At 43.5% G+C, this 13,123-nt stretch overlaps 1 protein-coding gene across 5 annotated transcripts in view; it reads left to right on the forward strand.

Moving 5' to 3' along the window:
* The window catches only part of LOC111868568 (protein phosphatase 1 regulatory subunit 12A), a 99,124-nt gene that overhangs the window by 54,890 nt on the left and 31,111 nt on the right, over positions 1-13,123 (forward strand). For 4 of the 5 annotated variants that reach the window (XR_002843525.2, XM_023859328.2, XM_023859327.2 and 1 more), the window contains exons 5-6: positions 6,245-6,349; positions 8,352-8,550. Coding sequence is in view for 4 of the 5 variants with exons in the window: in XM_023859328.2 (XP_023715096.1) it covers positions 6,245-6,349; positions 8,352-8,550 (304 nt within the window). In the remaining variant the exon portion in view is untranslated. The remainder of the gene's footprint in view (positions 1-6,244; positions 6,350-8,351; positions 8,551-13,123) is intronic. The other variant, XM_023859329.2, reaches the window with a different exon arrangement.

A 13,123-nucleotide genomic window follows, 5' to 3' on the forward strand; every position in this document is an offset into this window, starting at 1 on the left:
TAACTGTAGAACTAAATATTCAGTCTTAGTGTTGCAGCAGTGGAGACGCAATGATAACACGCAGTTACTAAGAGAAATATGGTCCTCTGTGTTCCAAGGGCGTGTAGTTCGGAAAGAGACGGACGTTTCGGAGAACATAGTAAGTAGCTTCTGTCTTCAGATTGGAAGAACAATAGAAGGCAGAAGCCAGAAGAAGCAAGCAGCAAGCCGAGTCGTCGTGCTCTCTACGAGCTACACGGCGTCACAAAGCCGTGCTCTTCAGAACGACAGCAGTTTTTAAAGTGAAGTCTCTGGAAGACAGGCACATGTTCTTACAGTTTCATAGCGAATGTGATATGCTAGCTGTTTCTCCCATACTGTTTGTTACCGTCAGGCTCATACGAAACTAATCGATTATTTAGCAACAGAAATAGGCATATCGAGACACAGATGGCACGAGTTTCTGACGGTCGCTGTAAGCGCTATCTCCCCCTCTTATCCCTTTTCGACGAAAATCGGCGCCTTTGTCAGGGACGAAAACTGCTTCCAAGAATTTTACTGGTTACCTACACCAAAATTTGCAGCAGCAAGCGGTAGGTTGCTAGACAAGACAAACAAGACTAGAAATTTGCAATCCGTAGTGGGACTCCCCGTCATAACATCAGAGATTCGCACCTTCGGCGTATTTTTATCCGATGACTTAGAAAAATATAACATACAGAAGGTATAAGCATGTTTATGTTCTGTTTCGAAATCTAACTGCACGTGGCCAGCTCCAGTTTCCGCTATCAAACCGGAAGTTAAATGCATATTTCATGCAGCCACCGGAATAAATGAAGGTACATTGCACGTTTCCCAGCTTTCTTCACCTCAGGCTACATAATTTCAGGGCCGAATATAATGTGGCGCTAGTGTGGGCTCCATACAGTGCTCCAGGAGGAGAGGTCAGTATTCCGGGAGGTCATAATATCGGTCGTTCTAAAGAAAATGTACGTGTATGTGTACATGTGTCCTATTCCGAACGGTTTCCGAGATACAGCTATTAAAACAGTTCTTTGTTGCGGCTTCGCGTAGTCACCACGTCAGCCGTCCTTCTGCACCTTCGTAGTTGGTACGGACGTTACGTGGTGTGTGAACCACGTCGAGGCGCCTTTGGAGTAAATGGATAACAATGTCCTGGGTTCGAACAATGAGATTCTCTGTTAGGGTTTAACGGGCCTTGCTCGGACGAGAGAGGTTTTCTGGATGAAGAAGTCTCTGGATCACAATTCGGCATTAATGACAGCACTGCACAATTACAAGCAGCAGTCGCTTGCTGTTACAGCTGCACTTTTGGCACTAGCTGTACACTAATGTTTACTACGTTACAGTACGGTGGGTGAAGTACGTCAATCTCCCAGCCTCGTGTCTCACCGAATATACCTGTTCACTCACTGGTTGCTCAACTGATCGGCTACTGTATTGTCTATTACTTGTCTGTACTTATCTGTCTTCGCTGTCCCGGATCAATCTTTTAAATACGGTATGATGACGTAACATCCAGAACCCTATCTTTCCAGATCATTCTGGAAGATTCACTTATCGGAGTGGCAGTAGGATGAGTTAGTCATTCACATATCACACCGACTATTATCTTCCAGTAGTCTTTATCTGTACATTCCTCACTGCGAATTCTTAGAACAGTTAATGCAAGAATGGGCATAAGTTACATTTAACATAGAATTGGTACTAAGTAGCAAATATTAATTTCTGAAATTTACGCCGCTAAGTTATCATCGGTTACACTATTTACAGTTCCAAAACTATTGAAAAGAAAGAGATATTACGTACTGTTTCTAATACCGGTACATATTGTTCAAATGATAAAGTTGGTACAGTTTATCCAGTATAATATATTTTTTAAAATTCCACCGTCAGCATCAATGCATTTCACAACTCGTGTGAGGACATTGCGTGTTCCTCGCCTGTACAATGAAACAGCCCTATCTCGGAAACTGTTCGAATAGGACACATGTACATATACACTTTTTGCTTAACATGACCGATCCTATTACCTCCCAGAATACTGACATTTCCTCCTGAGATACTCTGTACACATGGAAAGTTAAACTGCTATTTTTATACCAGATTTCATGATGAAATTCCTTCCGACGTTTGTCGAGTTGAAACACATTCACGCGACCTGCCATATAGACTTCTAGTTCGCGCCCGTGACGTAAGGAGCGCAGAATAACACACGTACACTGGAATCCACGTACGTGGTTATGGAAACTTGTCTAGCGCTTGGAGTGCAAGAACGCTGAAAGAATTTAATACACGTGAGAAGGATGAAGTACAAACAAACTTCATTTGCGAATGTTATACTGCTCGTTCGCATGTTCANCAACGGACAGACACACATTCACGGGACCTGCCATATAGACTTCTAGTTCGCGCCCGTGACGTAAGGAGCGCAGAATAACACACGTACACTGGAATCCACGTACGTGGTTATGGAAACTTGTCTAGCGCTTGGAGTGCAAGAACGCTGAAAGAATTTAATACACGTGAGAAGGATGAAGTACAAACAAACTTCATTTGCGAATGTTATACTGCTCGTTCGCATGTTCATGCAGTCGCTGTCGGTTTGTTTTTCTCACATCAGTGCTTTAGGTTGTAGAGCAGGCCTATAGGAAATACAACATATTGTCACGTGTATGACTATGACTGTAAGTGCGCATTCTGTTCTCACTCTTATACACACTTCACAAATCACTATAGGACACATAAGGTCTTCTCAGTCTGTTACAGTCCTCATTAACGGCTGACTGGTAGCGGCTTCAGGGGTGGACGTTTCCGTTCTTCTGGGTTCCCGAACTGTCCCCGCCCTCAGCTACCAAATTCTCACAACAGCAGCTCACAAGACTGAACCCCAGCTGTTATCTAACTCACTGACTCACCAACCGACTGACTACTTCTAACTTATCCTGCTTATAACCTCTTGGCATGGACCGCACAGAAAACACCCATCCTCTATTGCAGGGCAATTGCTGCCGTAGAAACATGCTTGTCTGCGGATCCGTTACTTAGCAACGGTTGTTGTATAATTGCTCATTTCGTGGTAGTTGCCTAGCAATGTTTCCACGTACCACAATATAAAGCTTACCTAGGACTTCCACAGACAGGTGATGGAAACGCAATACGTGGCACCAGGGGATCAGGTGGTCTAACAGCGGAAGTGCGATAGGTGAATTCCTACAATTTCCGGGCCCCCGAACAGAAATGAACAGTTATTGCGTACTGAGATGCAGGCCTAAGCTGTCGGTAAAGCCTGTGACGGAAAACAACTGGCCTTCAAGACGAAACGGATGCCATGAAGTTCTCAGAAACCTCCATCCATCATTTCAGGCCAGCCACATTTGTGTGACTCTGACAAGTCATTCTCACGAAGGGCTTTACTTTAATAATGCTTAGTACGGTTCTGGGTAGTACAAGTGCCCAGATGCCCTTGATACGAAGCCACTCAGCTACATGTGTCTCGTGATGACTTATTTTCCGGCGCTGTTCGTGAATTCTTCAGAACGTGTGCAACAAAAGACACATTTTTTAGGAAACCTCGTCTCAAATGATATGTTGGGTTTTTGGACTTCATCCGTCCTGGTTTTAAGATAACTAATAAAAACACGACGTTTCGGAAACTGGATCTGTTTCCGTCCTCAGGTGAAGGAAAACACCTATTCTGTTGGGTCCGTTAGAAAGAGCTAGCCTCAATCACTGGTCCAGTGAGGACGGAAACAGATCCAGTTTCCGAAACGTCGTGTTTTTATTAGTTATCTTAAAAACCAGGACGATGGATAAAGTCCAAAAACCCAATATATCAGTGTGTTATACACCATCGTCAGAATCCTATAGTAACTGCTCGTCTCAAATATTATCTCCACTCAGGCGATTTTCTGGAACAATTCAATGACGCCTTTATAATTTGTATGCTGCTTTGCTCATAAGCTAAAATAATTTGAGCCATATGTACCCTGCAGCATTCAGCAATTTAGGAGCCGGGTTAACTCATTTGAATATTGAGTATGCTACAAGCTTGAAAACCGAAGAATTGGGGTTCAATTATACATACAGTGGCAACATATTTTCACGTGTATGCGTGTGACTATAAGAGGGGTTTGCTTTTGTAGTCGAATTTATTGTTCTCTTACAACTCATAAATAGAAGTGCTGATTATGCTGTCACTGTTCTACAGCTTCACAGATCACTATGGGACACACTAGGTCTTCTCATCTGTTACAGTCTTTACTAGCCGTTCCTTGGCAGCGACTTCCAACGGCAGACGTTTCCCTTCCTCTGATATCCCGAACTGTCCCCGGCCTCAGCTGCTAGCATCCCACAGCAACAGTTCACAACGACTAAAGTGCTGCAGCCCTGTAACTCACCAACCAGCCAACTCCTCACTGTGTCATAAGCTTCATACTACGTAAAATATTCTACAGGTGACCCAGCGCCCACAAACAATATGCTAGGCATCCAACAGATACGTGATATGATGGCTCCTCGTAGTCTGAGACGGTATTTATATTATGGTAATCTTCATGCTGATGTGAGCCTCATGCTAGGGCTCAGTAGATTTTGTGGCCGAACACTTTGCATGCTATGCACGAAATATTTCGCTGAGTAACACCGGTCCTTATGTTTGAGAAAGCTCTCCCCTCATCTCGCAGTGCTTAATAGACATAGAAACGTGACAACGGAAGAATGTAGATGCAAGAATGTTACAGAACAAGTGAGGAAAGTTGCTGTCCAAAATGATTTGCGAGTACAATGTGGAGACAACGTCTAAAGCTTGAAGCAGATGCAGTTACAAGTGTCAGTAAACAAATGCGTTTTTGTAAGATTTGAGGCTTTCACGGAGGTGACTATGAAGAAAGCAGTCTTCTGGGATTTGGCACCGTGTATATGTGGTGTTAACCCACATATACACGGTGCCAAATCCCAGAATACTGCTTTCTTCAAATGCGTTTTTAATTTTTATAGGTTTCAGGTGGGGGTGAATTTTTCAATTTACCTAATCTCTCCAACCTCACTATGGCCCTGGGGTCGACTCAGCCTCTAACTGAAATGAACCACGAATCTTCCTGGGGGTAAAGGGCGGCCGGCGTGTAAGGCTGACAGCCTCACCACCATCTGTGAGCCGATTCTCTAGAAAATGTGGGAGCCTCGACGTCTCGCAACCCTGTGTTACTGGGACAGCTTTACCTTTCATAGGTTTCAGGCAGAGCAGAATCTTGGCGAAGCAAAATGGACATACTCTGCAGCCGGTAACTGGCTGAGAAGACGTGCAAGTTCTTCAAGGCGTACATGCGCACGTGTTCAGAACACACACTGTGCAGCGTACTTCAGTTGAACTACCGAGAAATAATGACTTGAGTGTTAGTTAGCGAGAAACACGTTTTTCACATGGCCTTGGCCGTTTAGGGCAGTTTGTATGCTCATCCCCTAGTCAGTTCGCGCGTCGTTCAATACCATGAGAATGCTACAGACAGGAAAGCAGTGGTTTAAATGATGGAGTTATGCACCTGCCTGCCTCTTTATCCCAAGTTCCAGAATGTATTCCCCTGCAGTTCAGCACGATCTAGCGTCAGAATCCAGAGTGTGCTTAACTTCACCTCGCCACCATGTGCCTTCATGGCGTGGTTCCTTAGTTTTTGGGGCACTGACAATTCCTTACAAGGATGTGAATATGTTGGCTTCTGACAGGTACCTCGGCCGCTACTTGCATTAAATCGGCCGAAGATTGCTTCTCGTGAATTTAAAGCACCACAATTAATGGCGGGAGTGTAGTTGTATGGTTTGAAAAACATTACAGCGATCAGGGTTCTGTATATTTACCGATTGTACCAAATTTTATGCTGTCAGAATTCTGAAATACTGCTTCACATGATCAACTGTCCGGGTCTGTAACGGCCGAACCCACCCACGCCCAGCTTTGCGCTTGCTTTGTGTCCCCTGTAAGGGGCCGACTTGCTTCCAGAGAATATTTTGTATTTGTTTTGAAAACTTAGGTATAGGTTCGACCAAACCTGTGCCAAATGACCCCAGCACACCTAAACAGATTGCTACCAAGCTCCCTGTAGTACCTGTCTATCCAAACATTAGTTATTAGGAGTAATGTAGTGTTCTGCCAGGCAGTCAGTCAGTTGAATGTTGAGTGTCTTACCTGTTGTGTTGCTACTAACTGGGTGAGCCTGGCCACCTACCGGCCTGTTTTCGCTGCACGCAGACTCAACCTCCAGTGCTTCCTGTCCTTCAGGCAGCGCGGATGCCATCTTAGCCCTCGTGAATGCCGGAGCAAATGTGGAGGCCGACGACAAGGACGGACTGACAGGTGGGTGCTTTCTGACACAACAGTGGTAAAGCATAGGTCTCATGGAAACCTAAGAATAAAATCTATGAACGTATTTTTGAACAAGATTGCTTGGAGAGTAACAATTAAAGAAAGAATGTTAAGAATGCCTATGCGTACCTGAAGAAGACTGAAGAATTAATTCTGAACGTGTGTAAGGAGCAGATTTTTCTTTTTTAGAATATAAGTGACATCGGTCTAATTTTGACAGATTTCATGCAAAATATCTGGAAGCTGGAGAGGTAGATTCGATGCCTGCATGTAGGATGTACAGTTAATAGCCTGCATTTAAGTTAGGTTTTACGGGTAATTATCGGTGCGGTGTTTTGTTGGACGTGGCTGTTAACACTGAGAATGGAATCAGCTGGTTGTGATGTCATGTACTCTGACTTGAAATATGTACCTGGTTACCAGAAGTAGGGTGGGCTATGATCACATCTCCATTGCAAAACCGTGTCGCCACTCTCTTCACATTTTGAATGAAATCCTCAGAGCATCTCAAAGTCGTGTGTAACTTTTCCGGATAAATGTAACTTACTAAAGTGCTGAGCGAATTAACAGCAGAAGTCTTTCCGACAGAGCAATGACAGTGTCTCAGCTCCAAGAAACTTTCCTCATTCATCACTAGTTTGGCTGAATAGAGGACTCGCCCCTTGGGTTCCCAAGACGTCGGCGGATGGCACAAGACTTCCTTTGTTTCTCATGTGTTATAATCGCCAACACAACAAATAAATCGGGAATATCTTCAATGAAGACATCACATGTTTTTGTATATCTTACATATTTAACGTAAGCATAAATTGTGCTACATGTTAGGCCATGCGGAGCCTATATAACGAGGACCGTAGCTTACATTAGTTCAGCAGTTGAGGGTACACGGACGAGAACGGAGCATATCCTTAGTGAATAATGAAGATTAGGTGAGTACAGATTGACTGAAGACGAAATAACAAGAAGATTTCATAGTGATTTGAAGTGCTAGTTCTGTGGTGAGATCCGTTACCAGGAGACGACTAGTGAAGACAGAGGATCCTAGTGCTTGTACAACACTGAACTGAAAGTGTGTAGAGTAGCAATAGCTTTATAATTCAGTGTACTTAAGGTAGATTGTAACTCAAGTGCCAACAAATCCAGTCATCCGGTCTACAACCCGTTACTTTCATCACGCGTAACCCCTACACGTGACAGGATAATACCTAACGACATGACCTCAAGCTTGGAATGCGAACAAGAATGCATGGAAAATTGGGCGATTAGAAAACCTTGCAAGATCAATGGAAGACAGCAGAACACCAGAAGAGACTTCTGCAAACAAGCTTTGCAGGAAGAGAAATCTAGCAAGACCACTGAGGAGATCGATAGCTCAGTCGGTATAGCAGCTACGCTCGAAAACCGAAGAATCGGGGATCACTTCCCTACAGGAGTAAGATATTCTTCTCGGCCTCATATCCAGTGGATGTGGGCGGCAATTTCTCTGTGGTAAAGCGGCCGAGGTGTGAAGCTGTACAGTCACCGTTTTTCTGAACCAGAGGTTAAGTATGCGTGGAGCTATAACTCCACAACCCCATACGCCCACGTCTTCACGGCATGATGCTTAATTAGCACAAGGGCAACTTCAGCTTTCCTCGATGGTATGAAATCGTAACAGGGCGCATGGCCTAATTTTTGACGAAATAGTAATGATATTCTAATTAATCACTTGGATTGTAATAAAACAAGGCGTTTCAAAATATCTTATACATTTTCCGACCGCTTTGATGTTGAAACATATAGTGAGATCAAAATAAAATTATAAATTTTCATCATAGTTTGTGTGAGAGCTAATTACAAACCCTAGTTCTGAATAACCCTCGTATAGTCACTGTGGGAAAGCTGACTCAGAAAGCGGCGGCATTTAACAAACATCGTATAGTCTGTTCTTCATATTGAACAACAGATAACCGCAACAATGTATTAGCTAACAAAGAGACTTGTGTCTGTACAGCTCTGCATTGCGCAGCCAGCAGAGGACACACGGACTGCATAGAGACGCTGGTGACGCTTTGTGGTGCTGAGGTGGACGTCATCGACAGCAACGGCTGTACTGCGCTCTTCTACGCCGTGACTCTGGGGCACGCAGACTCGACACAGCTGCTCCTGAACTTCGGGGCGGAACCCGACCGACAGGATCGCAAGGGGCGCACGTGAGTTTTTTCCTTTGCATCCACTGCACCTTTCTGTGGTAGATAAATATTCTCTTGTCTGTGTCACCAGGCAGCAGTCGCAAGCAGACTGATGAACCGGAAGCACAGAGGAGTGATATCATAAACCTCTGGCACTGTTATCCCTTACGCTTAACCAATAAACCGTCTTTTTTTAAGTGACTAATCCACTAAAAGAAATTTACAATTGGCTATTTTTATTGTGTTGTCACGTTTTTATGGGTATGTGATTATTAGACGGGGTTTGGATTAGACAATTGGATTTATTGCTCTTACAAACCCAACTCATAACTACAATTAATACAGGTTATCGCTAATCTGCCCACTTTACAGTTCACCGTTACACACACACCAGAATTATCAGCCTTCACTAGTCGTATCCTGGCAACGGATTTCAACACAGTACTTATACCACTCTCGCTGTAACTGCAACACACATGAAGTCTTCTTTGCACAGCCTAATTCCTTTCTTCTCAATCATCTTCGACTGCCATCTCAAGAGGCTCCCTCAGTTCTAATTCTGTCGAGTCAGAGTCAGAGTCAGAAGTATTTTATGACTGGCGGCTTACCGCCAATCAATTCGTATTGGCGTAAAGTCCCTTCTGACCCACGATCTGTAGCTTCTTCAACTGAACACTTGCGGTTATAGTTGTTACGTAACATCCTCTCTGACGAGAGGATGGTTCTATCGTTTACAATTGCTGCTGGCAATAGCCAACATAGTCATTCTCGGGTCCGAGTCCCGCGGAGCTCATGACCATATTCTGCTGTCTCAGATTCGAGACTCCCCCAACCTGGAGGGCCAGGTCCCCGTATTTATATTCCCCAGGGAAAGGGTGGCCCAGTTATAACCCCGGCAATGGGTCCCTTTTCCGTCGCCTCCTACTCGCAGGGCTACGGTGGAGGTATTCGAACCCGTCTCCACAGGGGGTCCACCTATCAGTCTCTTCAAACTCTGTCAAAAGTCAAAGTCAAAGTTACTTTACTACTGTCGGTTTACCGCTATTCAGTTCGTCAAGGCGTCAGGCCCCTTGAGGACCACGACTGAACTATTGCGGTAATAGTCCTTATGTAACGTCCTCTCAGACGAGAAGATGGGGTTGTCTCTTATGAATGCACTTGACCTTTCGTCTAGTGTGTATTTCACACGTATAGCATGTTATAGAAAATTCTTCCTTTTGCACTACACACAAATCCTCTGTCAGTACAGGCTTTACAGAGCAGATCATGCGTAACTTACATATCTTATGCTACAACGACAACTTAGTCATTTGAACGGTCGTAAGCTTGACCACCACCAAGGTTAAGCTTCTTATATTTTCTGTGTCTGGCTTAACCTTGTCCTATACAGCTAACATGTTCATTTTCATGATTTTGTATGACTTCTGCTTGACGTCTGTACACTTCTGTTATATAATCATATACATATGGAAAGTTGAAAACTGTGTGCAAATCGCGGACCGGTGTGTACCTTAGAAAATTTACAATGGTGCGCAAAACCTTGTTTTGCATGCTCTGCAATTTTAGTAGGTAGACATCTGCAGGTAATTCCCAGGCGGGACAAGCGTAAGTCATTGCTGATCTGATCAGTACCTTATAGAGGGATAGTTTAATGTTTGCTTTTAAACGCTCACTTTTGAATAGGGAGTAGATTCTGAAAAATGTTCTGAAGGCCTTGGCTTCAATCATTTCTATGTGGAGTCTCCACGTAATCCTGTTATCGAAGATTACACCCAGGTATTTTACGTGATTGACAAAAGGGATATTCTGCCCATTCAATGTAAGATGCGTCTAGTTTTATCTTTATTGGTTTTTATGTTCCAGCGCCCACACCACGTCTCAATAACACTGAGACCTCGCTGCAACTTTCTGAGAACGTAACCCTCTTTGCGGTCTGTCGCATACATACAGGTGCCGTCAGCAAAGAGACCTAGACAGACACCAGGTGTCTCTTGGCGTAGACTGAAACTCTGAATTTTCTCTGAGAAAGGAAAGGGCTAATAAGCTTGATTAGACTTATCGAAAATTGTAATGTAGATAATTTATACAGCAAACCAATGTGCCATGTTGGATCAAAGGCCTTTTCAATATCCAAGAATACAGCAGCTGTAGATATGTTATTGTTGAAATTTAAGGTTACGTGGTCCGACTTGCATTAATCCGGCCCTTTTTCTTCTGTGGGAACTGCCCACAGTCAAGCAAGTGTGACAACGCAAACGTCATTGCTTAGCAACAACGAGTAAACAACGGTTGCTAGGCAAAAGCAAGTAAACAGCGGTTGCTAGGGAACTAGTAAACACGGTAACCGGCAATAGCAGCACCTATTACGTAACCGTTTTCCATATGTCCGACTCCAGGCTACATAAGAAGATACACTGACTTGCAGTGACAGTCTAGAGTCTAGTTCTACCGTTCTACAATACCAGTTCAGTGTTCAAGCAGTTCACTATTGTTATCCGTCTGTGTATACTGTGCAGCTGCAATAAATCCTACAGGACAGTTCAACTAGTGGTTGTCTCTTCATTCATACGACAATCCCACACTTCAATGTGCCTTTCGACTATTTTCAGAATAACATTTGCGAATAGCTTGCCTATTGTAGACAAGAGGCTAATCGGGCGTAAATTTTGAAGAAATTTTGGGTCCTTGCCGGGTTTCGGTAACGATATAACCTTTGCTTTCTTCCAATGCTTTGGAAAATGGGAAGCCGAAGGAAGTGATTAAATAAACGTGTCAGATGTACCAGTGACCTTCATGGAAGTAGCCGAGTCGTTGCCTAGCAATAAACGTCTATCTTGGCTGAACAATTCCGGCTGTCAGGTGGCGTGGCACATTATTTTTATTTCTTATGGATCATGTTGAATAAAAGTAAACACATGTTATACTATATGCCAATGTTAGGTCCGTTGTTCAGCAAATGAAAACACGTGACGAATATTATTTATCAAACAATTTTCTCAGTCGCAAATTTTGCACTACTTTCGCTTGAATAACTTGGAGATATGAGGTTCTGTCACGCTAAGTGCACATTTCAAGCCGTTACCAACTTCCCGTCTATTCCTTGCATTTAGTTTCATGTTTTTCGCTGTTGGAAAGCCGGACTCACAGAGCACTGCTGCAGGGAATCGGGTACTCAAAACCAGATTTTCTCCAGGAAGCTGCCAGGCTAGAATTCTGAACAAATGGCTCCAATGTGTTACTTTATCGAGGACCAAAGTTCTGCTTTTGTCTTTACACCATTTTCTTCCACCGTAGATAGTCTTGTAGTTCTGTTTGGTTGACAGAAGCAAAGTGCTAATTATAACCATCCTGATATACCAACAACAGCTCCAAACATCAGTCCGACTCGAACTTACTCATGAAACTAGCAATACTGTCTTCAGCTCTGAGAATAATGTAGTTTGAGGAACCGTTGCTATGCAAAGACCGCTAGATGGACTGGTACACCAGGGCCGTTTATGGGCAACGGCTCGGTAAAAACGTTCCCGTTTCTAGCCAGCAGATTCTTAATAATGCAACAGTTGAACGTAACAATAGAAGAGCTGTGTTTTCTACGTGGTCAGTGCCGAGATGTTATAAGCAAGGAAAAGGTTAGGTCCAGTTCTGTACGGGAGTCTGTGAAGAGAGGACTTGGGCTGAAGGCAGAGGAATGGCATTTGTCGGGGCCATTACCAGAAAACTTCTAGTAACAAGACCGTAAAGTATGGAAATAACGGCAGTGTTACAGTTACTTGCAGTTACATCCTGTAAGTGGTCAATAAATCTATTCACCAATCCAAACACAGTCTATAATCACATATTCTGCGTGACAATATTCATCATATTTCCGTATTGGATTTATATTGCATCATAGTACAACAGCAGGAATCGATATAAATCGTTAATTAATTCACCGTAATGAAAATTAATTGTACATTTACAAATTACAACGTCTTGCTTTTATTTCCAGTTTTATGCTGAGAAATGTAATAATCTCATTAACATAGTCTCGGTGACTAAAAGTATTTTCTTTTATTTTACAATGTAAAAGAGAAAGGCCGTCGGTCACGGTAGCCGAGCGGTCTAAGGCATGCACTGTCTTCGCTCGCTTGGAAACCGGGATCGTGGGTTCAAATCCCACTCAGGGCATGGATGTTTAGTTTGTGTGTGTGCGTTTTTCTGTGTTTGTGTGCAGGTAGAGGCCTTGCGACGAGCTGATCACCCGCCCAAGGAGTCCTACCGAGTGTGTAAGATCTAGAAAAACCGAAGTGAACGGAGAAGTTCATGGAGGCAGGCCTAAACCCACTGGGGCTGTAGTGCCAAGGGAAAAAAAAAGGAGAAAAAGGCTAGAATGTTAATTTGTAATTAATTGTATATTAAATTAAATATAATTAAAATCGACTTTCCTCAAACTATAACTGTGTTTATATTAAATATTGATCGCAGTATGTCAGTCACTACCAAGACTGAATGGAAACTGATCTGTCATTGAATGTCCCAGCGGTTTTGAAGGAGAGTGGAGCATGTCTCCGCGTGTCGGGTCAAGTTGCACTGCAATGCGCACTGATCTTACTGC

The sequence above is a fragment of the Cryptotermes secundus genome, unplaced genomic scaffold (assembly GCF_002891405.2).
Source record: "Cryptotermes secundus unplaced genomic scaffold, Csec_1.0 scaffold330, whole genome shotgun sequence".
Classification (NCBI taxonomy): Eukaryota; Metazoa; Arthropoda; class Insecta; order Blattodea; family Kalotermitidae; genus Cryptotermes; species Cryptotermes secundus.